This window comes from Phymastichus coffea, unplaced genomic scaffold, assembly GCF_024137745.1.
Source record: "Phymastichus coffea isolate CEN01 unplaced genomic scaffold, Cenicafe_Pcof_1.1 PCOF00003, whole genome shotgun sequence".
NCBI lineage: Eukaryota > Metazoa > Arthropoda > Insecta > Hymenoptera > Eulophidae > Phymastichus > Phymastichus coffea.
The window spans coordinates 9,499,043-9,525,726 of NW_026706814.1; the positions used below are offsets into that span (position 1 = coordinate 9,499,043).

At 34.0% G+C, this 26,684-nt stretch overlaps 1 protein-coding gene across 4 annotated transcripts in view; it reads left to right on the forward strand.

Annotated features, from left to right (window-relative positions):
• The window catches only part of LOC131663944 (nuclear pore complex protein Nup160 homolog), a 291,910-nt gene that overhangs the window by 52,668 nt on the left and 212,558 nt on the right, over positions 1-26,684 (forward strand). For all 4 annotated transcript variants that reach the window (XM_058934752.1, XM_058934744.1, XM_058934735.1 and 1 more), the window contains exon 4: positions 18,582-19,108. In XM_058934752.1, coding sequence (XP_058790735.1) covers positions 18,582-19,108 — 527 coding nt within the window. The remainder of the gene's footprint in view (positions 1-18,581; positions 19,109-26,684) is intronic.

Genomic DNA, 26,684 nt, shown 5'->3' on the forward strand with positions numbered 1-26,684 from the left:
TGGCTGATCTCTCTCTCTTCAGTTCAAGTCGTCTTTTTTTTGCTGGAACAGTACTATTTCTCGATCGAATTTCAGATTCATGCAATTGTTTCTTTTTCCGATAGTTTGATGTATGTTTACCAGGAGATAAATTCAAAATTTTATTAACTTCAACTGGAAATTCGTAGCCAATATTTTTTTGACATACTGCTAATGCAACGCGATAGCAGTGACTTTCTGATCCTCCATAAAATCTAGATTTTGGATGCTTCGAACAAACAATATTATTAAACGATTCGTTTACTTGACTTGAAGCACATGGAGCAATTTGGGAAGAGCTGTTTATGAAAGGTTGAATGATCTTCTCTAATTTTTCTCTTAAAGCATTATTTGATAGAGGTTCACCATTTTTAAAATAAGTGTAAGTAGATGATTCATCTTTTTTATTACAAAATGATCCACAATTGTCATGCTCACCAAACCCATGAGGTATGATATTTTCTAATGATTTTTTCACTTTATCTGCGTTACCTTGATTTTGCTTAATAGCAAGAGCGAAAGACTTTGAAAAATACTCTCTAAGAGTTGGGTTTAATTTTATATCATACAACTTACTGTTAAAAGTTTTTTTAACATGATTGTAATCCGACTATTTAGTAATAGAATAAGGCGACAGCCTTCTTAAAGCTGCAACAGCAGATGAATCATCGTCTCCAATCACTGTTTTAATTCTACATTTATTATTCACCAAATTATCATTTTTTAAAATCAATTCTACTGCCATATCTGCTTCCATAGATTTTGATGATCCAGTATGATTTTTTTTACATATGTGGTTTGTATTTTTTTTTGGTTTGCAATTTCTACAGTACAATTCTCGATAAGCAAATCCCATAGCTTTTTTGGAAAAATAGCCGTGCAATGACGAATGACCTACGTACTCAATTGCATTTTTAAAAAATTTTATTAAAAAAAAAAAATAAATAGAAAACATCTTTCTTATATATATATACCACTCAAACTATTGTGTTGGCGTCCTTTTTTGGTCCAAGCTGCATCGAATGATCCAGTCAAATCTGTGACATTGTTGTTGTTAACTTTACTTTTATTATTATTGCTGTTGAAAAAAAATTACAATAATTTTATGAGAAAAATTATTTCACTATTACTTGTGAAAAATCGTTTATTTATTCACATCAGTATTACATGAGTTGAGAATCATAATATTAATTTAATAATAAAAACAAAATATTTGTATAAAAGTTTACAGAAATAAGCTTAACTTAATTTCATTGTAAATAGAAAAAATATATGTATATCAGTGTATAAATATATCTATATCTAATTGTAAATAAATGTAAATATATCTAAATCTAATTGTAAATATAATTATAAATTAATTAAATTTTATGTAAATGTATAATAATAATACAATGAAATATTGATAATAATAAAATTATACATTGTCGTAAATGGATGTATAAATATATATAAATGTAAATATGTGTAAATAATTCTTCTGTAAATCTTAACTGTAGTACTCGTAAAACATTCATGATTGAATCTAAAGATTGTAGCTTACTGATAATAACATTCCAGCAGTATAAATAAATTACACAATTATTTTTCGAAGCTTATACATGTAAATTTTTATACAGCATTTTTTTTTTAAATATTAAATAAGTAGTATATATCACTGTTTTTTTTTTGTAACTTACTTTTCTTCATGTTGGAGTGTTAATCTTTTCTCTTCTTGGATAGCTTTGATGCATGACTCATTAGCAACTTTATCTATAGCTGGGCCCACTACTCGTTCATAACGTTTGAGAGAATTCTTGTTGACTGGTGGTACGTTCAGCGCAGACAACATTGTATTCACTCCACTTTCTCCTTCGCCGCTATCTAACATACCTGTACAGTATAATTGTTATTACATTTATTTGTATAGAAATATAATTAATTTAAATAGTAAAAATTTTCTCATTACCCATAGCTAATTTCAAGTTGGAGTCATAATAATATTTACAACTTTTAGAACTGGTTTCTACACACTGTATGGCTTTACAGGAAAAGCACTGAATGAATAGCTGGCTCGCTAGACCTTTTTTCTTTTCCTCCACCAGATGTGCTAGACTTATGGGAACTTTACATGATTTACACCATAAATCCTTTGCTAACTTATCCATTTCCACTATCCTACGTCCATGGTAAGAAACATATCTAACTACCTGACATTGGTTGTCCCTGTTATCAGTCATCTGTAAACAAATATTTTCATAATCAATAGTTATTTTACACTAATCTATAACACATACTAAATATAGAATAAAACAATTTTCATTCAATATAATAATATATTATTATATACTACTGTATACTATAGTACATAATAATTAATAACAACTGCACATGAATTACTATTTACTAACCTCAATAACTTGTGTTTTGTTTAGAGGCCTTCCTTGTTTACCTCGTGTACTTTCAATCAATTTCAATATCTTCTCTTTTTCAGTTTTTTTAATAAATTTTCCCTTTTTTTTGCCAATTGTTGCACGCACATTATACATTTTTATAAAAAATAAGAGTAAACAAACACAACATACATCTAAGCCGTCAGAACAATATCTCGATAAAAACACCGAACACGTGCTCTGTAGCTCTGTAACATATATTGCGACGTTGCCAAATTACGTACTCACTGACGTATACAAAATAAGGATCTTTTTTAGAGGAAATAAAAAATTTTTGCTTTTTACTTTATTTTCAATACTTTACTAATTAATGTGATCGAATATTCAAAAAATAGTTTTAAAATAAAAATAAACCCAAAAAGTTACACAAATATGTATGTTTGCTGAAGGGGCCCCTCCTAGATACGTCACCACACTGGTGAGCTACCTTAAGAAAGCATAGTTACTGGACCTGATGAAGACATAGAAATGTGACATTAACTCACACATGGTTAACATATTAATTGTATGAATTTACAGATAATTTCCTTTAAAATGACACAAAAATCAACTTAATACGATGAAAATTGACGGAGTTACAAGCATTTCAAAAAGGTCAATTTTTCGATGAAAAATGTTGTTGTAATAACTTTGTTACATAATGTATTATCATAAGTATCTATGAATTGAGCAAGTTTTTCAATTTTGTAAATATAAAAATTAAGTACTTTGTTTTGCTTATTGAAAATAAATGAGTTATTGAATGAATATTTTGGAACAATCAAGACAGTGCAGCGGTAGTTGATTCGAGTAATCGATCCGTTCGCGATTCTTTTACTTGCGTGTTAGTTTGAACGAATAAGAGAGAGAGAGAGAGAGAGAGAGAGATGGCGCGCGAGAGTTTGAAAATAGGTAGTTAAGCCTCAGCTGCTTTCGTGATAGTACCGCTGAAATTTTCGCACTGTGTTTTGCCGTTAAAATATTAAAGTTTCCTGGGACTATTTTGATACGTGCGTGCGTGAGTTACGAGAAAGCAGTAGCAGCAGCATTTTGGCAGCGGAAGCAGCATTGCAGTAGCAGCAGGTATCAGCATATTCGAGAGGGAGGCAGCACAGCTGATTGACCGAGGAGCATCTTTCAACTTAGCTTCAACAATTACGGCTGATCACCGTAATTGCACCGCAGGGTAGGTGCACCTCCCTTTATCATTCGAAAGTATTTTGTCAATCGCGATCTTAAATCTTTTTGTATTCGCGCCGAGCCTTAGTTTTCGCGGCAATTTTCGAATTTTCTCTCTCTCTCTCTCTCTCTCTCTCACCGTATTATAATTTATAATTGTGAATCCTATCGCGTGCGTTAGTTTTTCGGCCCATAAAAGACTGTAGTTTTTTATTGATTAAACTTTGTTAATTTTATTCGCCGTTTACGTCATTTCGTTTCCTAATAGCTTAGTCGATCTGAAAAGGCTTAAGTCTTAATCCGATTTCATCTAGGGGTTCAGGCGGATTAGGCATTAAGTCAGTCGCACTTAAGATAGATCGAGTGGCACAAGTCAAATGACTTAAGGTGAGTTCAACTCGGTTGGAAAGAAGACACTGAAACGAAATTATCAGACGTAAAGGCGAATACACGTTCCTAAGGATTGTTAACACATTGTATAGTAATATACAAAAACCGTGTGATGTCTTGTTGACGTATTCTCAGGTATGCTCTTTTTAATCTACGCTCGCACGTGCAAACTAGGATGAGCGTGTATATCGCAGTGAAAGGTTTCGGCGCGCGTGATTCTAACTTTGGTAAAGTGCGAATTGAACGCAGCAATACCACGAATGCAAAGGGAAAACGAAGTGTGACGCTTGCCACAGCGTCGTTTATAGGGGAAAACTACTTCGCGAACATTAAACAGTGAAAAAGATAAGACACGATGAGGGAGTATATTGAATGAGAGAGAGAGATGTTTTTAAGTTTTTCTGACTTAATTTTTATTTTATTCTTTTTGGGCACTTTACTTATTTTAGCTTTGCGCGTTTACAATAAGTATTACTATTTATTCTTCGAGAGGTTGCAAACTCGATCCAAGGCTGGATTCTAGGCTGCAGAGCGGATGCTTGAGTGCCTCCTCCGGGCCATACAGGACCTTTTATTAGTTGAGTTGTTTCCTCACTTTCCTTGCGAAAAGGCTTCGTCGTAAAGTTGGCTCCATCTTCCCCATTGGTAAGGCGATCATTTTGTCCAATTTGGGTGACGTTAATTGGACTCGTGACATTAGTTTTCCGAGGAGAGCAGGGCAGAGCGAAAAATAAGGTTTGGATCTCTCTTGATAGATGGATTCACTTGTGTTTTGGTCAAAATTTAGACGCTATTATTAATAATCATTGCGCGAAAAGTTAAGTTTAATTAAACTACTTAAAACTAAACACAGAAATTTTATAATGACAATTTATTATAAAATAAATAAATATAGTCTGAAATTTACGCGTTTATTTATTGATTAACATTTTATTGGTGTTTTATTAATTTAAAATTATGAAAAGCTCAAAGCTTTCGCGAGCTTTTATTTAAAGAATGAAGTATTCACAATAAAACATGAAATTTCAACCATATTTCCTGTTAAAACTAATTAGTATTAATTACACAGCGTTTAGTTTTAATCTACTGTTTTAGAAACATAATATTACAAAAGAACTTTTAAGAGAAAAGTATAAGAATAATTATAACTATGCTTTTATCAATCGAGAAATTTTCATTGAAAGTACTTATCCATTAAGTTGTGCTTAAAACACTTTCTGCACTTGATGCGATGCTGGATGTTCTCGAATGTATGAATTTTGATAGTCCAGTTCTCTTTATTTCATGTTGATTAGCGCTGTTATTTCTGTATGGTCTATTTCTGTAGTTATCTAACATACCAAGGTATCTTGGTAAGGTAGGTTTTATTTTGTAGTTGGTAAAGTCAATTACTTCATCAATTTATGTTTTTACTATTTCACATACAAGTTTTACAAGACGTTCCATATTTGTTATTGCTAAAAGTTTGGTTTATGCATTTATATTCATTATTTTGTTCTTTGCAGGTTGTTGTGAGATGTTTACCAGAGCATTTCAAACATGCTGGTTAATTTCTGCATTTTAATAAGTATTTAGGTTAATTAAAACGATTATTTGAAAAATTATAATATAAAAAACAGTACTTCCAGTACTAAGAAAACGTTTGAATAAAATAATTCAAAATTATTAATGAATATTGCCTTGTGTTTTTCTTTGTTCCTATCCCATTTTCAGCGAAACGAGCATGTAAGTATAAGGTACATATTTTTTTAATCAAGTTAATTTAGCTTAAAAAATACTGAATTAGCTGATCATAAGCAGCTGTGAGCTCTGGTATTATGTCGAAACATTTGTAGTTCTCACGTAGAGTAAACTTTTTCCACATAATGTTTTTCAACATGTAATTAAATTGTTCGCATATCGATACTTTGAATTACCTATAGGTAGAGTATTTTTTCATGACAGCTTGAAAATTTACTTTGTTAAATTTCTTGCCTCTGCTGGTGTGTAGATTTTTTTTTGCACTTGACTTTTCACTAAAATAAATTTCAGGGAAGCTGCCACATCACTACCGGTTTTCTTTTTCACTGGCACACTGGCGTGCTTCAAAAAATTATCAATGATTGCCAGAAGCCAATTGTAGTAACGATTTTATCTAGAATAAGCCTGCATATCGACAAGATCAACTTGCTAGGTTTCATTGATAGCGCAAACATCATACTTGCGTTGTAAATAGTTATCTCGCGGGCTTATGAACTTCCTTTATGACTCTCTCCATCAATACTATGTTTTATCCTTTTAATGCTTTCTTGGAGAAATCTCCTGCAATTGTCTAAATCGTCGATGTCGCTCCGCAAAGTCGTGTAAATTAATGTGATAGTTCTAATTCCCATTTGAACTAAGCATATTACTGTGTCTTAATCAATGACATTATTTGGATATTTGAGAGAAGTGATATTTTCTAGGCGTTTATTTTCAAGGTTAAAATATTTATCTAAAGAGAATTTGGAGTGATATCTGGCGCATTACGATTACTACCAGCTCGATATACAAATTTAGATCTGAATATGTCAAAACTTATTTTAATACTGAATAGATAACGGGCGTGTATTCAACACACACACACACGCGCGCGCGCACACACATTCTAGCGTAATTCCTCCATTATCAAATGAATTTCATTAATATAACTATTATTGAATTATTGAATGAATATTATTGCCAGCTGACTGTTCAACTACCAGCAATCCAAGATGATCAATAAGCTCATTTGGATTATCCTCATACACATAATTCATATTAATATCGTTTCGTGCAATCTTGTAATTAGATAAACCAGTTTTCAGTCCTTTCCTACTTATATCAGGTTTTTTCAGTCATATAAAACAATGAACTAATTATATTATTGAATTTACTACTATTATGAGCGTCATTTGCTTTTATTATTTTTCTTTCATCGGTAGAAATCTCTAAAATTTCTTTCTAATTTTTTAGATCGTCTTGACTAATAAGACTTTGATTACGTTCCTTTGCGCAAATGATTCCAATAAACCATTTGTTTTTGGGTAGAGATAAGTGGGGTAAAGTGAGAAATTTTTTAAAAACTTTAAAAATTTCTACAGAGCACAAAAATATATCTGCATGCGTCAGTATACCATAAAGATTTACTTACGGTCATTATAAATATATGTTAGTAGCGCATGACAAATATAATTTGATAGTTTATCCAGAAAGTGACATATCCAAATCTACCTCATTTCCCACTTTACCCTACTTACCTCTACTTACAATTAAAACCGTCAACGTTTACCATATTTTGTTAGAAATCATGGTGGAGTTACGAAGCTTCTAAACTCCATTTGGTTCTTTCTATACTTTAAAATTAAAATTATTTTCATTGAATGCATGCATGTATCCATCGACTGTAATGCATAGTTAGGATCAATTACATGCTCTTTGAATGGAAAAATTTAGAAGTAAATTACCATTATTGTTGCTTATCATTTCACACGATGACGTCAAAATTTTGTACGTCGAGACAATGTTCAAACGATAACTAGCCTGATGACTATATATATCCGCTTTTATTGTTTTTAACGTTAGTCGTATGACGGACTCATAGAATGATGATCGCATACAAGCGACAGAGAGCAAAGAAAGAATAAGGATTGGTCAACGGTATCATCAAACTTCCATTTAAGCTTCACATTCAGTCCGGAAAGTATTAGGCCTACCTTTATATTTTCGTGCTAGCGTTATTCTTTATCATCTGGTGGGCGGCATCCTTCAAAGTAATCCCCACTTGATTGAATAACACGGTTCCATCGATGTTTTCACTTTTCAAAACAGTCCTGGAACTCACTTTTAGGGATAGCCTTAAGTACACTCGTCGCATTGTTTTCAACCGTTGTTTTGTCATCGAATCGGTGTCCTTTGAGTGGTTTTTTTAGTTTTGGAAACATCCAAAAGTCACAACGGGCTATGTCGGGACTATATGGAGGTTTTCGAAGCAATGCGATATTGTGTTTGCGCAAAAACTGCTGCATAAGATTGGATAAATGCGCTGGCGCATTACCGTGATGGAGAAGCAGTCACCACTTTCCCAAAAGTGCGGCCGTTTTCTTCTTACTGCATAACGTTTCAAAATTTGAACGTAGTATTCTTTATTGATTGTCTGATCTGTTGGTGCATATTCGTGATGTACAATACCTTCACAATCAAAAAAAACAATCAACATTGACTTAACATTGCTCCGACTTTGACGTGCTTTTTTTGGTCTTGGCGATTCAGAATGCTTCCACTGTGAAGATTGTTGTTTTGTTTCAGGATCATAACCATAAACCCATGATTTATCACCTGTAATAACTTTTCTTAGCACATTATCATCATTATTGACCATTTCCAGATAGTCCAAAGCGATTTCTAAGCGAATGTTTTTCTGCTCTGCTGTGAGCAATTTTGGGATGAATTTCGCACACACACGTTTCTTTCTTAAATTTTCGGTTGAAATTTCTGAAATGATAGTTTTTGGTATCCCAAAGTCTTCTTGTATTTCTCGCAGTCATACGACGATCTTGTTCGATTGCAAGTCGCCGCCGCTCAATATTATCTGCGGTTTTTGTCGTCGAAGGTCGGTCGGAACGAGAATCACTATCGACAGAAGTGCGACCATCCTTGAACCGTTTATACCACTCTTTTATTCGTGTTTTGCTCATACACTCGCTTCCGAAGGCCTTTTGCATCATTTCAATAGTTTCCGAACTCGTTTTTCCGAGTTGAAAGCAAAATTTAATGCAATTCGTTGATCTTGTTTTTCAGTCATTTTTGACAATATCAAAATCCGACGAACGCGAAAAAGGCACTGGAAACAAAGACACGCTGCGTATGAACTATACGTCCGGCAGGTGTCAGTAAGTAACCAATAAATTCGTGAGGCTTTACTGTTGACGTTTCTGTCCGGTAGAGTCCGCTCGAACACTATGGCGCGAAGATATAAACGTAGGCCCGATACTTTCCGGACAGACCTCGTATTACCAGCAACATGATATAGCGTACTTGAGAAACCGAGAAAATATACAAGCTATTGAAAATATTGCACACATAGACTTAGATGAAAAAGCGTAGATTTAAGTTTTTGCTAAGAATTCTAATATTGGTCAGAAAGCAGCAGCTTACGTTGTATCTAATACCATAAAATTAAAATCAAAGTTTGGCATGGTTCTGAAGAAGAGAAAAATCAGTTTGAAAGAATGCAAGAAAACTAAAAAATTAGTTAATTCGAAAAACGTGATCAAAGCGGCTACATTCAACTGGGAAAAGGGTAAATCTACCCGAACAGTCAATGAACCAATGTTCTGCTTTGAATAAAGCTCGAGCAACCTTTAAAAATGCTGGTAGACAAGAAAAACATCAATGATTTACGTATTGTGCCAATATTGACAAGGACGGAAGCTTTGCTCTTCCTCAAACCACTTTTCGCAGGTTAATATGCAATCAATGCTCTAGCTGGCGGAGTTGCGAGAATCGAAATAACTGTGAATGATGCAGGGTTTACAAAGCAACAGTTATGATGAATCTTGATGATGCTAACAGATCTGAAACTCACTGGGTTACTTTACGAAAAATCGAAAACAGCGTTACATATTTTGATAGCTTGAAGATCTTAGACCTCGTCTCGATTTTGTGGTGTATCTTTAAGTTGAAGGAATCAAATATAATCCAAGGAGATATCAAGATTTCAATATTTACGTTTATGGTCAGTCACGAACCCTGTTGTGTGGAAGAATATAACCTTAAATTCTTAACTCTACTTTTATCGACCCACAAGGATGATAACCTGAAAGCAGTAACCTTCAACTCCTAAGCCCCACATTTATTAACCCGAGAATCACCGATTTTCGTAAACCAAGAAAGCTATAACCTAAAAAGCTGAGGCCTTACACGTTTAAACCTTCATTCTTTTAACCCATAAATTTTATACTCCGCGAGTAATTCTCGTACATTGTATTTTTCAAAGATTCAATTCTCAATGACTTGTTTCTATATGATCTCATTAACCATTTTCACTGCTACTTTTCCGGTGAAAATTTACTACCAAGCAGTACTATAGCAGTACTATAACTTTACCACTCGTTTTTTTGCTTAGAGTGAGTTTTCTCCAACTTTAGAAATCATCCGCTTTCTTAGTTTCTACTTTGATGATTTGAATAGTACTTTTCATTGTATTGCGCACAGAGCTACTCTGTAATATATAACAAATAAGTATATCTATTTATTTCCATAAAGGGATCTCATCATTTTTTAAATGATTCTGATGAATTCTGTTAAATTTATGGTTGTTTTACATTCGATAAGCAAAACAAATAAATAAACCAATGATAAACCAATTTCTCATCATGATATAAGAAATTGGTCAAGATTCGTGGACTTCACATCATACGTTGCGGCAATAAAACATTGGAATAATACCACGTATATCGTCATTCCTTTCAAAATATGTATGGTTGGGCGAAAATGTAAACTTTCCATTTGTGATAACTGTTATTTTTTCTTGACTAAAATTTTTAGTTTTAACAGTATAAATGCTTATAATATTCAATATTCGAATGTTTTAAGTGTTATACAGACGTTTTTTTTTTAATTCTAATTATAGTTTCTCAATTCTTCTATTGTTGAAGCAAAAAATTGAAGTTGATATGGTCGAGAATGAGTCTAATTCAACGAATGATAAGGTTTCTGACTGAGCTATTCTTTCAGTCGAGGTGGAGTCAATGATTTGATTAATGATTTAGGCTTCTTTAATGAGAAATCCAAGCTATTAGATTCACACCTGAAGGAAAATATCTTTTTAACCCTGTAACTTCTTGCTCTTGGTGTAGATGTCGGAAAAAATCATTAACAGATATTTTTGTGAAGGTGACAACTATGCTTATTACCATGATATTACTCACTTAATGCAAAAAATTAGATTTAATGTATGATCCTGTATATTAGAGGTTATTTGTTGAATCTTCCAATACCAGTTTGAAAGCAATTTTGCTCCAGAATACAAATAAATATTTTCTTATACTTATTGTCGTTTCTGTATACCGTAATAGGAAGGAATCATATGAAAATATAAAAATTATTTTATATGTATTTGCTCATAAATAGCATAACTGATAAGTCTGTGGAGATTTAAAAATTATGTTCATGCTTCTTAGGCAATAGCCAGGTTATTTATGCTGTATACATTTATGGGATAGAGAAAAAATCAGCATTACGTTCGAAAGGATTGGTCTTTTCGTAATTCTCATTAAGCTAGACACCTCGATGATCTTCAAAATTCATTAATAATTCATTAATTGATAGAAACATGTTCTTCTATCTCTGCTTCGTATCAAATTAGGACTTATGAAGCAATTTGTAAAGGTCTACGACAAAAATTGTGCTTGTTCCAAGTATGTCTGCATAAGTTTTCCAGTTGGAATGTGCAAAGATAGAAAAGGTTTATTTGTTGCATCACAAATATGGGAATTGAAGAAAATAAATGGCTTTGAGAATAAAATTACACCTAATGAAAAAAGTGCTTAAATAAACTTCAAAAAAGTTTCAAAAGATTTTTAGGCAATAACAAAGCAACTGATTAAGAAGAACTAATAAACGATATACTTGAAAATTGTAACGAGTAATGTGTAACATAAGTATTAAAGTACACTATTTACATTCTTATTTAGATTGGTTCCCTGAAAAGTTAAATGTTGTCAGCGAAGAATAAGGAAAGCGTCTATAGTCATAAGGATATAAAAGAAATTGAACGATATTATTAAAGAAAATTTTTTATATCTATGTTGGCGCACTACTACTGGTCTACAACGTTATAAGTCAAATACTAAACAATGAGATGATGTGATACAAGGATTTTTAAGAATAACAAAAAAGATATCATAAAAGTGAAAGTAGTATTTAGATGTTTGGGTCCCTGATTAATTTTGCTTTGAGAAGCTGAATCTCCGAATAATCTTATTACAGAAGAATCAATTTATATTTTATCTAGTCTCAGCCAAGCTTGGATCTTTGCTTGGTCTTATTTTAATCAGCTGAATCTTTTAAGTAAAGTGTTTCAAGTGGCTGAATCCCAAAATAAACTATTTTTAGAAGGTTAGGTTCTTGACTGATCTTGCTTAGAATTACAGTCTTCAGGCTACAGAGCTTGTGATTTAAAAGAATGCAGATATAAGATTTTGAGGTTATAGCCTCCCACATCTTGAAATTTCGCGTGTTAATGAAACTGTAAGTCAAGGGTTTACGATTATAAATCTTCTATATTACAGGACCCTGGTCAGTAATTGTTGCAAGAAGCGAGTCAAAAAGTGTAATCCAACTTGAAAGGAAAGCTGCCGCCACGGTTTCCGTAATGTCCTTAAAAGGGATTGTCTGAAGCCATATTGTGAATCTATCGATTATAGTCACACAATAGCAATGATCTGTTACTGTAAGCAAAATGATTATATCGAGGTGCACATGATTCAGTTTGCCATTTTTGAGGTTTCACCATGAGCTTAAAAGTTCGGCCAATTTTCCTGGAAGAATACGATATATTTCTTAGTATTTTTTGGATAATGATTCTAGAATCATTATAAAAACAAAAACTAAGAAATATATCGTATTCTTCCAGGAAAATTGGCCGAACTTTTAAGCTCATGGTGAAACCTCAAAAATGGCAAACTTCAATTGATGATGTCTTGATGAAAAAAAATGATATCTTAAATTTGAAAAATGGGTTTTGAAGGGTAAGAGTGCTTCTTTAAGATGCCGTCAACCGTTTTTGAAAAGAATATAAACTCACGATGTAATCAAGCCTTGAATATGACCAAAAAATGTGTTCTTCGACCTTTAGGGGACGATTACTCAAAAACCTGACGTGATGAAGCAATTCTGACGACGGATTCTAATTCTACGCCAAAAATTACTTCGGAAATGACCGTAAGTTGTAAAAGAACAGTGACGACTCTCTATTTTGCAGGCCTGTGTTATTTGGGTCCACTGAGCTGGTTGTTAATCAACACCTGGGTCTGAACTGCATGTATTATATGATGCCTGAAGTAGTTTACGGCACCAAGAAAACTCTTAAGCTACCGTACTGTTTTCGGTCTTGGGAATTATAGAATTGATCTGACCTTCTCCGGGGTGGAGGGGGTGCTTGAACCCTTGCTGGTCGTCAGTAAATTTGAGAAATGTGAGCTCTTTGCTTATGTATGAATTTCTGGAAAGTTTATGATACGTTCTTGAATCCAAGCAGCATGACACGAAATTTAAGTAAATTAAAGGATGTAATCACGGCCGTCTACGGTATGTCTACGTCAACTACGGGTATTTGAAAATATGCTCATCGTCGATCCCGTCGGCTTTTTAGGGCCAATCTCAAAACTGAAAAGTCAGATTTCAACATACTCGTGGAGATGAGAATCGTCAGACCCTCAAGTAGCCTTTATACCAGACTATTGTGTATGGATTAGCTAATGGATATCTCAGGTTCTAGAAAAAAGAAAAAGTTATTTTATCAAAAAAAACACTTTCGATTTGTGCGAATTTTTTATATATTTATCAGGATTATATAAGCTATTTCTGGCCGAACTGCAATATGCCATCTTGCTTCGTTTACGACAAATAAACATAAAGTGCCATTTTTTACATGTTTAAATTAGTGTTATCCTTATATAGCGTTTTCCTAATTTATATGATAAATCTAATCAAACCATTGTATATTTTGAGTAAAAGAAACTACATCGAAGACATGTGTCACATGTTTGAAAAATTAATTTGATTCACCTCAAAACATTCAACAAATATATTAGAGTATAATATTCGGCTTGCTATTAGATAGTCTGTTTATTTACAATGATATACAGTAATTGTACTAATATTAATTTTTAGTAAATCACAGAAAAGCACAGTAATTCGTAGTATCATTTTTAGATATATTTAGCACTGAACATGTATCCATTTATATTTAGCTGTTTTTTCATAGTTCTTTGTACAATAGATTTTCCATCATCATATATTTGTCCGATCATTTGCCAAATAAGGCTATTACGAATGCCTTTAGCAGACTTTAACAACTTTCATTCTTCACTCTTGTAAGTACGAAAATCAAGTTCTTTAGCTTTCAAATGAATAAGTCTTATTTTATCGGTATACTTCTTCACATATTTAACAAAATCTTCAGCGTTTCATATACTTTTATTGGACGATGAAGACAAGTTATGAACCGTAGCGTAATATTTGAATAATCCTCCAACACCATTACATGAGCTCTTTCCATGTTCTGTAGCTGATAAGATCCATTTTGCATTCTTAGTCATTGCCTAATTCGTTAATTGCCTAACTTAAATCTATTCTTGAAATGAGCTGAAGTGTCATCAGACATTGTAGTGAAACTATTTATCGTATTCACTAATTTTTTACACTCACTTGCTATCAAATTCATAGCTTTCAAAGCAAACGCTGAATCATCCCGTCTGTTATCACTAATTGACGGATTTTTTTATCTAATCTGATGGTACCTTGCTGAAGCTCTTTGATTCATCTAATGCTTGCTTACTTTTTCTATGTACTTCTATAGTTCCTTTAGATAAACATCAAATGTGCAAGTTTTTTTCACTAGATCGTTATTCTCTCAGATTGCGTAAGTAATTTCATCATGAAGTAAGTGTTCTTCTTCATGACGAGTTTTATATCATGTAATATATAGTTTTCTTGATATGCGACAAAATATAAGTTTTCTGAAGACTTGAAAGTATCAGCATTGCTAAACCTAATTTTTCTGAATAATTCACATTTTTATTTGATGATATCGATCTGAATTTTCATTCCATTCGTAACATGTTTTGCATTTATCAAATACTCATTTGTCTGTAGAAACATCATATAATTTTATAATTTTCATGATGATTCTACGTACTTTCGGTTAAATGTTTTAACGAACTTTTTGAGAATGTTTTTTTTGGACATCTATTTTGCTAACCTTTCTCGTGAAATAATTTTCACTTTTTTATTAAGAACATTATTTACTGCTGCAATTAGTTCTATTGAGCTTACAAATATACTTATTGTCAATATTTTGATGGATTAGAAATTCCGCCCAACCTTTGTATCAAGCTTCAGGAAATAAAGTGCTACGGTTTTCGTTGATGTAAGTATGTACTTAATCCATTTCTTTGCAATTTTGTAATGTGTTGGTACTATTGAATTACAATACCTGGACTCTTTTCTTCTTTAATATACAAAGTGTCCAAAAAGTCTTCAGAGAATGAAACATGATTTTTGACGTCTAGAATGCATACAGGGTGTGCAAAAACTTCGGAGTCCAAAAATTTTCCAGACAAAGTAATTTTCCAAATGGTTAAGATCATTCTTGAAGTAACTTTTTACGAGGAATCCATTGGTGACTTTGAATGTGATCTTTACCGTGACCTTCAAGGTTATTTGAAGGTCAGCTTGGTTTTTATGATAGGAAACACCTATTTTTGACCCCAAAATTCGGAAAGAATGGGAAATTCTACTTACAAATAAGGTAAAATATTTGGGGTTTAAGAGATATCCAAGGTCATGTGGGAGGATTAGCTTCATTTTTGTTCTTAATCTTTTCAACCGAACGATCAGATAAGAATAAAAAAATATTTTAGACAAAAATTACTCAAATACAAAACATTGCTCACATACAAAATTTTACATATAATCTAAACGACAATAAAAGCTTGAGCTCGTAGGTCAAATAATCTACTCGTAACTTTGACAATAAATAGGATAAAAAATCCTGAGTTTTGCCGCCTCAAATACCCAAAAAGTACAAAACAAACGTTTCATAAAAAGAATACATTTTTTCTTATTGCATCCAACCGTCAACCCGCCACTCAAACGCGATCTCTAATACGGTTTCCAGATTTTTATAACAGAAAAGTTCCACCAACTAACCGTCAGATTCTAGTATTTGTCAGAACTGATCTGTGAAATCGAAGTTTTTGAATCAAAAACTTTATTGCCTATTTACGCTAATAAATTGCAGACTGACAGAAAAATATTATATTGATTTTGTCATAATTTTTCTCGTAGAATATACGAGATTATTATTCTCGTGTTGGCGTAATCAGTTTTTAAAAACAATGCATTTTGTGCAATTTGTTTGAATAATTTTTTGTAAACAATTGCAAATGACATAAAGAAAAGACAAGGGTTCTTATTATTTTCATTATGCCCTGTTTCCAATAGTTAGTCTGATGCTATCTTACTTAGTTTTGGTTTGGGCTTTAATGGGTTAAGGCATTCCGGTAGTACCCCCACCATAAGGTTTTTGCGCGAAGCCAAAATTCGGCGAAGGTGATTCGGAACTAGTATCGATTCTACCCATTCGTTATTCATTATCTGCAATATTCTAGGGGTGCAATTTATCTCAAAGGTTTGAATATCAGAGGGCAAAGCGTTGGTGACCTCATCTGCGCCTTGCTCTACTTGTTTTTTATTCTGGGCAGATGAACTTGAAATAATCAAGTCAAGTTCACTCCTAGCACATAAATTTGGCACCTGAGTCTACTTTTCTACCCCTAATTCTTGTCGGACTTCAGCGTGATGACCCATGCGCCACTGTGACGGTCTCTTCCTCGGTCCGGTTGCAACTAATGCCGTCGTCGTGCGGAGATAATAGCGACGCAGAGAAGCTATTCGTTGTTATTTGTTCTACTTTTACAAGCAACTTTGAACCACCTATCGCACCAGGCGACTCGGGGAGACTCTTAAACGCAGCCGCGGCCATATCATTAAGTCTCTTGTAGAACAGCTTCTGGAAAGCCTTCTACAAATCTGTTTCGGAAAGCGACACTACAGTCTTCAAAGCGGAGGCTACATGTACTTTTGGCTTGGCCGTCTTAACTTTTGGTCGATAAGCTATCTCGGGCAATAAACTCTGCTTGAGAAGATGAAGGTTTCTTTGCAACAGCTACTGCAGAGTAGTGATGTTCATCTAATTCTTTCTTAGTTTCTTTTCCAGTCTCGGCAGCATTCGATGGCCTGAACGATTTGGTCTCGAACTCCCCATGGTGCATCGAAGCGGCTGAAGATTATATTGAGCGCTGACAAATAATCTCATACTGCTTCATCGGCGCTTCGCTTTTGTAGATGTTCTTTGGTGGAAATATTTCTCTTCAATCATTGAGATTTTCTATATGCTTCCAACACTGCTACTTTAAAGTTGGCGTAGGTACCCAATGTCGGATTGACCATGCGATACCATACAAGAACTAGCTTCTTAAACAACGAGGCCAACAAACCCAAAAGTTCGTCCTCGTCTATTTGATTCAACTGTTAGCTCTCTTCAATCTGTTCCTAGAATTTTTCTACGCTCACGTTTGATTCGCTAGAGAACTGGATTTTTCATTCTCTTATGATCTTCCCCAACCTAAGTGTTTGTTGAAGATCGTTGAGCGAGAGGCATCAAAGGGATCACGCGAGGTCACTGCGATTTCGCCCTTTCGTGACAGCAAACAATCATATCCTGCGCTGGATTCCGCGGTGTGGTCGATGCTTGCGAGAGTGAGGCATGGCACGCGTTTCTCCTCTCTCCCCTCCACCAGCTAGTGCTGACCTAGCTCGAGCATGCAGGAGTATGCGTGGAAAAATTAGATGTTTGGGGTGTTGCACATGCCTAAGGTATTGGAACTTGCTACATTGTACGTACAATGTGTAACCTTGACGGTTACATCGTTGGTAGTGGCTGATATTGTAGTGGCCGTGATGCAGGATTATTATGCAGTCCTCGTTTGCCGCTCCTAAGGACTGACGGCGTAGTCTAAAGGCTGAGGAGGTAACGAGCTTCACTAAAGAATTTTAATTGTATTTTGAGCTGCTGAGTACGAATTTCGATGATGGATTGCTTTAAAATCAGTAGTAAATCAGTTATTAACTATTTAATTGTTTAAATATTTATAACATTTTTATCAATCAACTGACCGATATTCCAAAATAAGCCATATATTTTTTATGGCATTACGAATGCATTAGCTTGTTAGACTTAAAAAGTATTAATAAACCCGAATTATTGGAATTTTAGTTTAACAGTTATATTGGTAACCCCTCGTTTCGGCTTTCGCTGCTCGCATTTTGTTTGTACTAAAATCGCGATATTTTGACTTTTAATAAATATTTTTTATATTGGCAAAAACCAGTGCGTTCGTTATTTAATATCGGCATATATCCCTTCCCCTCTCCCCTCCTCCTTTCATAATATTTGTATATATTGCCGTCTCATAATGTAGTGCTCTGTATGAATGTTATTTAGATAATTGAAGTCACGAGCGATCTGATATCGTGAGGGAGAGTGACGCCAGCGCACTTTATGCTAACAATTGCACTGGTGTACTAGTAGGGCAAAAGTACGCGTGCCGTTTATTTTTATAGTACCAAGACGATGGCCTTACGTTTTCAGATGTTGGGATTTATTGAGTAAAATATGTTTAGTTTTTATTGTCGGATAATTTCGTAATAAACCATTATATTTACTGTTGATACATTGATATCTATAAATCTATTCTTAACGTAACTGTATTTTATGTCTTTTTTTGTCTTTTGCAGATGCACCTATAGCTCATGCTGCAGCCTCTTGGTTAGTCATGCCTCAAGAGGAAGCACTTTTTGCTTTTGCATTTAATTCTGGAACAATACTTCTGTTACGGTTAGATACTATTACTGGTCTAGTGCATCAAAGTGAACTGAAAATTGAATCTATAGTTCCCCGCTTTCTCAATGGAATAGCAACTGCACTACGAGGAAAAACTTTTGAAAATGAAGTTTTTATGTCAATAGTGATGCATGCATTTGGCAATGAGGTCTATTTATTTACCTTTTGTAAAGAAGGTCATTTGCGTATGTGGTCCTGCGATAAAGCTCAATGTGTTGCTGTTATTAATGTTTTTACTAACAACCAGTCGTCTAATGAAATAATCCAACATCATAATCTACGAAAAATTACAAACAGTAATGATGCATTATATTTATGCACATATATAAAACTTGCCGCAAGATGCGAGTTTTCTATTTTCAAGTTGATCCAAGATTCAGCGTACGCATTTATTCGAGTTTGTACGTTACTTACACCTAAGGTAACAGTGTTATTTACAAATGATTACTATGTAACTATCGAATACCAATTTAAATTGATCTATTATATTCTACTATCTTATTATTATTTTTCACCATAAGTTATCGCTAAAATGATGATATAGTTTCTTCTTTAAAATTTTATTTAAAAATTAAATTATAACGTTTACATTTTATCAAGGGTCGCGTTCGAGAGCCGTAGGTGAGTAGGCACGAAGTGGCCACGACGACTACTGATCGGCCGCAACACTCTATGCAGTAAAATGGAAAAAAGTCAGATTTGCCGAACAGAATATACCTATTTTTCATGCTTTTACGTATCGATTTCCTAATGTGATATACAGTTTAAAAAATCTAGAATCTCTTCTATTATCTGAAAAAGGATTTACTTCGATAGCATTTGATTTGAGAAAGTTATTTGAGTTTGAAGTTTTGAGTAATGTTGCTTTTTCGACATTTTAAGATTCTTCTAATGCTTTGTTTTATTTTTATACGTCTCTACGTGTTTTCCGTATTTTACGACTATTTTTCACGTACAAAAATAATTGATGATGTGGTCAATAAATAACAACGCATAATGACACAACAACCACTTATAGTTGATGTATAATAATTCTTTCTAGTTGTATAATAATTCCGTGTATATTACGTTATTTCGTACGTCATTTATGTCAGCATTTTTCTCTAAAACTAAATTAACTGTTTTTTAATATACCTGTATTGAAAAACTACATAATATGTGGAAACCGTTGGGGGAAAATCAAATTATAATCAAGTGGACGGACTAACGGCTGATATATGAGGGGTGTTCAAAAAGTAAGGTCACTTTATAATTTCCTCAAAAATATTTATTTATTGGTCAATATTTATATTGTCCCCTTCAAAGTAATCCCCGTTGGATATAATACACTTGTGCTAGCGCTTTTTCCAATCATCGAAGCACTTTTAATAATCATTTTTAGGTATTAGCCTTGAGTTCTTTCAGCGATGCAGTTTTTATCTCCTCAATCGTTGGAAATCAATGTCTTTTTACGGATTTCTTAAGTTTTACAAAAAGAAAAAAGTCACTAGAAGCCAAATCCGTTGAATATGGAGGCTGAGGCATGACTATGGTGTTGGTTTTGACTAAAAATCTCTAACAAGCAATGATGAATGAGCAGGTGTATTATCGTGATGCAAAATCCACGAATTATTTTTCCAAAGATCCAAACGTTTTTGCGTATTGCCTCTCCTAAATAACGCATAACTTCAAGGTAATACTCCTTATTGATCGTACGATCTTGTGGTAAGAATTCTTGGTGAACTACGCCACGGTAATCAAAGAAGACAGTGAGCAAAACCTTAACATTTGATCGTACTTGGTGTGCTTTTTTGGATGTTGGTTCTTCTGGGGTTTTCCATTGGAACGATTGGACTTCAGATTCAACATCATAACCATATACCCACTATTCATCACCAGTTATAACCCTTTTGAGAAAATCAGGATCTTCATTGACTTCATTCAACATCTCCTGAGCGATGGTCATATGACGGTTCTTTTGATCAAAATTAAGCAATTTTGGAACGAATTTCGCTGACACACGTCTCATGTCCAAAACATCCGAAAGAATATCATGGCATTATAACCGATATGCCAACATCTTCTGCAACTTCTCTGATCACGATCAAAGAATCACCATTCGACGATTTTTTAACACAATTTCTTTCACTGCTTCAACGTTTTCATATATTGTTGATGTGCTGGGACGTCCAGGGCGAGGTTCGTCTTCGATATTCTCTCGGTCCTCTTGAAACAGCTTATACCACTTATACACATTTTTCTTACTCAGAGTAGACTCACTGTATGCAATTGTCAATATTTCAAAAGCTTTAGAGCACTGGATTCCATTTTTCACACAAAATTTAATGCCAACTCTTTGCTCCATTCTTTTCGGTAGAAGAAAATCGCCGAGCACATCAAACACTTCTAACCGCTGACACCTCTGCCAGAAAAATAGCATGTGCTATATAGTCAAAACTGTAAATATATAATCGTGGTGAGTGTACCAACACAACAACAACAATTCAAAACTTGAATGTACGTAGCCCGCGAAAATAGATAAGTAACCTTACTTTTTGAACACCCCTTGTACATAGTACTTTATGGCTCCATGGATTTCCATAGTGTTTTATGGTGTTCGACGCATCTTGATGGATTCACAGACCTCTATTGTTCCATATGGTAATCCATGGACTTCTACGGTGTTACATAGTATTTTATACTGTTTTATAGTGTTTTATGCTGTTTCATAGTGTTTTATAGTATTTTATGGTGTTTTACGGATCTCGATGGATTCATAGTTCTTCATAGTTCCTCATGTACTCCATAGGTGTCCATGATATTAATGGTGTTCTCTGGTGTTCCACGGATCTCGATGAAATCCTGATTCTCCATGGTTCCCTATGAAATTGCATTGTATTTTATGGCGTTTAATTGTGTTCCACGGATTACGATGGATTTACAGTTTCCCATTATTCCTTATAGTATTCCATCGTGTTTCATAATGTTCTATGGTGTTCTACGAATCTCGATGGATTTGTGGTTCTTCATGGTACTCCATGCGATTCCAAGGTGTTTTATGGCGTTTTAAGGAGTTTTATAATGTTTCACAAATCTTGATTCATTCGTGGATCTCTCCATAAGCTTCCATGGGTTAGGATTTATGGTTTTTTATGATGTTCGACACATCTTGGTGGATTCATTGTTCTCTATTGTTCCTTATGGTATTCCATGGTATTTGATGGTGTTTAATGTTTTCCATGTATCTCGATGAATTCACGGCTCACGATTGTTCCTTATAGTACTCTATGAGGTGGGTTTAATGGTTTTCCAAGATGTTCCATAGATCTTGATGAATTTATGATTCTTCAGGGTTCTCCATAAATTAGCAGGTGTTTCATAGTGTTTTATGGTGTTTCAGAAATCTCGACGTGTTAATGGTTCTTCATGATACTCCATGAATTCCCATGGTCTTTTATGTTGTTATATAACACAGGCCGACAAAAAATTTTACCAAGAACCCGAGTATAGTTTTCCGAAGGTTTTTTGCGCGCTGAATCCGAATCCGAGGTCAGAATTACTCTGGTGGCTCCGGTTTTCGAGATATCCTAACCTTAAAGTGCAAAAAACGCGATTTTTGCCTATATTTGAGGTTATGTAGTAAAGAAAAGAAATTTTTTTTCAAAAAACTGTATACATCAAATTAAAGTATGAGTTTTCTTCTTTCAAATGCCGTTGAGTATGCTCGGATATCTTTTTTTTCACGAAGTTACACAAATTTGAAATAAAAAGCACTTGGCTAACTTGCTCTACCCAGCGTCATGTGGGTGTGCCTGCTTAGGGGTTGGGAGGGCTGGTTTTAAAGGGTTGAGGAGGTATTTGGGGATGAGGCCTATCTAGATCATATTAGTACGCATACCTGTGATTAGAAAATGAGTTTTTTTATCAAAAAGCAGTTAATTAAACTTGCTCTACCCAGGGTTATATGGGTGAGCCTGTTTAGGGGTTGGCAGGGGTGGTTTCTACCCGTAAGAGAGCATTTTGTAAATAGAAGCACGATGCTCACAATATTTTTTAGTGTTTTGTCATATTTCCAAGTTTGGTTTAAATTGGTGAGTGGCTCTTTAATATGGTTACTTGTTAGATAGCTTGGGCTGAATGATGTGGTGCTTTTTAAATTCATAAAATTTGAAATTTTCAAATTTGTGTAACTTCGTGAAAAAAAAAAGATATCCGAGCATACTCAACGGCATTTGAAAGAAGAAAACTCATACTTTAATTTGATGTATACAGTTTTTTGAAAAACAATTTCTTTTCTTTGCTACATAACCTCAAATATAGGCAAAAATCGCGTTTTTTAACCCACTTTAAGGTTAGGATATTTTTTAACCCACTTTAAGGTTAGGATATCTCGAAAACCGGAGCCACCAGAGTAATTCTGACCTCGGATTCGGATTCAGCGCGCAAAAAACCTTCGGAAAACTATACTCGGGTTCTTGGTAAAATATTTTTGTCAAATTCTGTCGGCCTGTGTAACGTTTTATAGTGTATTGTGGTGTACCACGGAACTCAATGAATTCCTGATTATCCAGAATCCCCATGAGATTATATGGTATTTAATGGTGTTGCACGAATCTAGATGAAGTAATCGTTCTCCTAGGTTCCTCATGATTTTGCAAGGTATTTTAAGGTGTTCGATGCATTTTGATGATTCGCAGTCCTCCATTGTTCTTATGGTACCTATGAAGTTTTATAGTATTTTATGATGTTCTACTGCCCTTGATAGATTCACGGTCTTGCATTGTTCTTAATGGGACTACGTGGTAATTACCCGTTTCGTGCACATAAGAGTCACAGCTATAGTGCGGGGAAACTGTTTATATTTTATATGGTCCCGAGTCGCGCTAAATCCGAATCCGAGGTCCGATTTTGAAAATTCAAGATAGCGGATTTAATATGGCGGACGTAAATGTCAAAAAATCTATATTTTAAAAAACAAAATTTTTTTTCGAACAGAAACTGTTCTTGGTGTTTTTTCGATATCTGTCTTAGTTCTTGAGTAAAAAATTCATAAACTTTGAAAATAACGCAGACCTATTTACCGTCTATTTCGATCGTGCACATAATCGTTGCACCCATATGAATAGAAAACTAATTATGCTCTAAGGAATCCTGAGCCGCGCTGAATCTGAATCCGAGGTCAGAGTTTGAAAATTCAAGATGGCGGGTCCAATATAGCGAATGGGAAAGTCAAAATTTCAAGATTTTTAGGAACGAATAATTATACTGTACTCTGTGTCGAGAAAACGAAAACAGGAATACATTTCTATGTGAGAATTTTCAAAAATTATATGAGATAGGAATTCTCATATCACTGGTCAGGCTGAGGATCAATTGAATTATCAGCTGCATAGCCTTCACTCTATTAGTTTCAGTGATGATTTCACTTACTTACACTCAACACCACGTGAAGGTTAGAGTTCGGACTTTTATGAATTCTTTTTTTTTGTACTTTTTGAAATTTTGATATATATTTTTTTGTGTTTTTAATTTGATTTTTTTTGATAATTTTTAGATTTTTTTCTCCTTCGTTTTTGTAATTATCGTTAGAAAAAGATTCAGAGATTGTCGTCAATTTGAGTATATTCAAAATAACATGGATATTTTCATATTATTTTGAATCCCTGAATCTTTTTCTGCCATTGTAATCACCAATCAATTGTTTCGCTAACTGTATTCTAAATGCTAATTAATCCTCACACACACTTTCCTTATAACATATGTATAGAATATAAGAATTGACTATAGCCAGATTTATATAATACATTATACATTATTGAATGCCACCATTTTTTAGATTTTCTTCCTATCATATATACTTCCCTCAATTTATCAAACCTATCTACACGACCCATTATTTTTTTATAAGCCTAGATCGTAATTGGACAAAATATAGGAAGTCGAGATCCATCTTTCAGTTTCCGAGTGATCTCGACAGTTTCCGTAGGATTGGAAGATGACGTCAACATTGTGACTGGTTTCCTGTCCATCCATTTGATCTTTTTTTTGATAATAATAATACCTTTTTTTGATTCCATAATTGAAATTTCCTTTTTTCATTTTCTCCTTTTCTTTCATCATTTGTGGCAACCCTTTCCTGTTGTTTCAAACTGTTCCAACTGAGTAGATGCCTTTATCAAGAAGCTCTTCAACCAAGTTGACGGAAGTGAAAAAGTTATCGAAAACTACCAAATATTCAACCCCCAGAATATTTGATACTAGTAAGTTCAGAACTACACGTTCTTCAAGTAGATTTTTCGAGCCATCTTTTGCTTTTCCACCTCAGATTTGATCACGTAACCTGTAGATGAGTCAGCCAAACACCAGACTTTGAACGCTCGTTTTATTGGCTTCATTGGTACACACATGTACTGAATAAAAGAGGACCGTCCCGAGCAGGGGATCATTGACTCATCTACAAAAAAGGTCTTTGAGGTGTTATAACTCTTATTACTTGTTTGGTTGATATGGTTGATTTTATTTAATTTATTTTAAGAAACGGTCTGATTTTGTGGAGCTTGTCGTAGTTTGGGTTAGTTCTTGGGAGCATAAAATCATTATCATTACAATGTATCATTTCCGTTAGATTAGAAAATCGAGTATAAGGCATAATATTTGCAACACAATTAACTTTGAAAAATGGATCTGAACTCCAATAATTTCTTATTCTTGGCAATTTGTGAATACCCATCAGAATCCACATTCCTAAGAGAGCTGAAACTTCTTCGTTATTCGTATCATGCCAAATCTTATTCTTTTTTTAAAATGCATATTTATTAGTCTCAGTTACTACTGTTACGTCTCGTGCATCAACTACGAATAGCTAATGAATGAGACGTTCCAATATGTTGACTAGTGGTTGGATATGTCTCACTTATAATAAATGTATGTGGAAATGTATGTCTGATAATTGCACTACCTTGATAATCGTAGTTTTTAATTGTTGACAGAAATACAGCAGGCTCTAACTGTTTGTTGAATTGTTTAAATGTAGCAGGCTCTAACTGCTTGTTGAATTGTTTAAATGTAGCAGGCTCTAACTGCTTGTTGAATTGTTTAAATGTAGCAGGCTCTAACTGCTTGTTAAATTGTTTTGGGTAGGTTGTTGAATAATTACTTGCACGATATTACTTTGTAACAGTCGCGAGTTTATTAAGTAAAGTAATCACCAATTGTCGGACCGGTGTGTACGGAGTTGAGTCTTACTGGTACTTATTGACTGACTGACGGACTACTGATCAACTGCCTGAGTAATTTGTTCATTCCTTTTTATATCTTTTATAGCTCTTTTCAGGTCAGTATTGCGATATGGTGTGACATTTTGTTTTTTCTGAATATAAATTTTGCGTTTGGTGACTTTATTTAGGCGTGTCATTTACCTCGTGTTTCGTCAGTTTTTTGCTGACGTGCGAGTATTTTGACAGCTTTGAATTTCATGAATGTGCATTTGTTACAAAAAAGGATGCGTCGTAAACCGTAATACTTTATTTCGGAGTGTCATTCACCTCGCGTTTCGTCAGCTGACGTGCGAGTAGGTTAGCAACTTTGAATTTCACGAATGTGCATTTGTTACAAAAAAGGATGCGTCGTAAGACGTAACACTACACTGTCTAAAAGCGAAGTAATGAAAATTTGAGAAAATAAAAATGATTCGAGATTTTTCTTCGGTATTGAAAGTATGTTGATAGTTGAAGGTGAATCAAAAAAGTCTCAATCTACGATCGTATACCAAAATTGCCTACATTTTGAGTCCATTCTGAATTCAAAGAATCACTGACATCATTTTCTGAGTCATCCAATTCTGATGAATTACATTCATCTGTATCGTCAATGGATTTATCTTAACTAAAATTCGACTCTTCTGGATTGACTGGAAGATTGTCTTTTTTGCTACGGGCTCTCTTGGCCATGTTTATGAAAATATATTCTAAGTTTTTTTTCGATGAGAACTCAATTTGATCAATTAAAAATCTTAATTG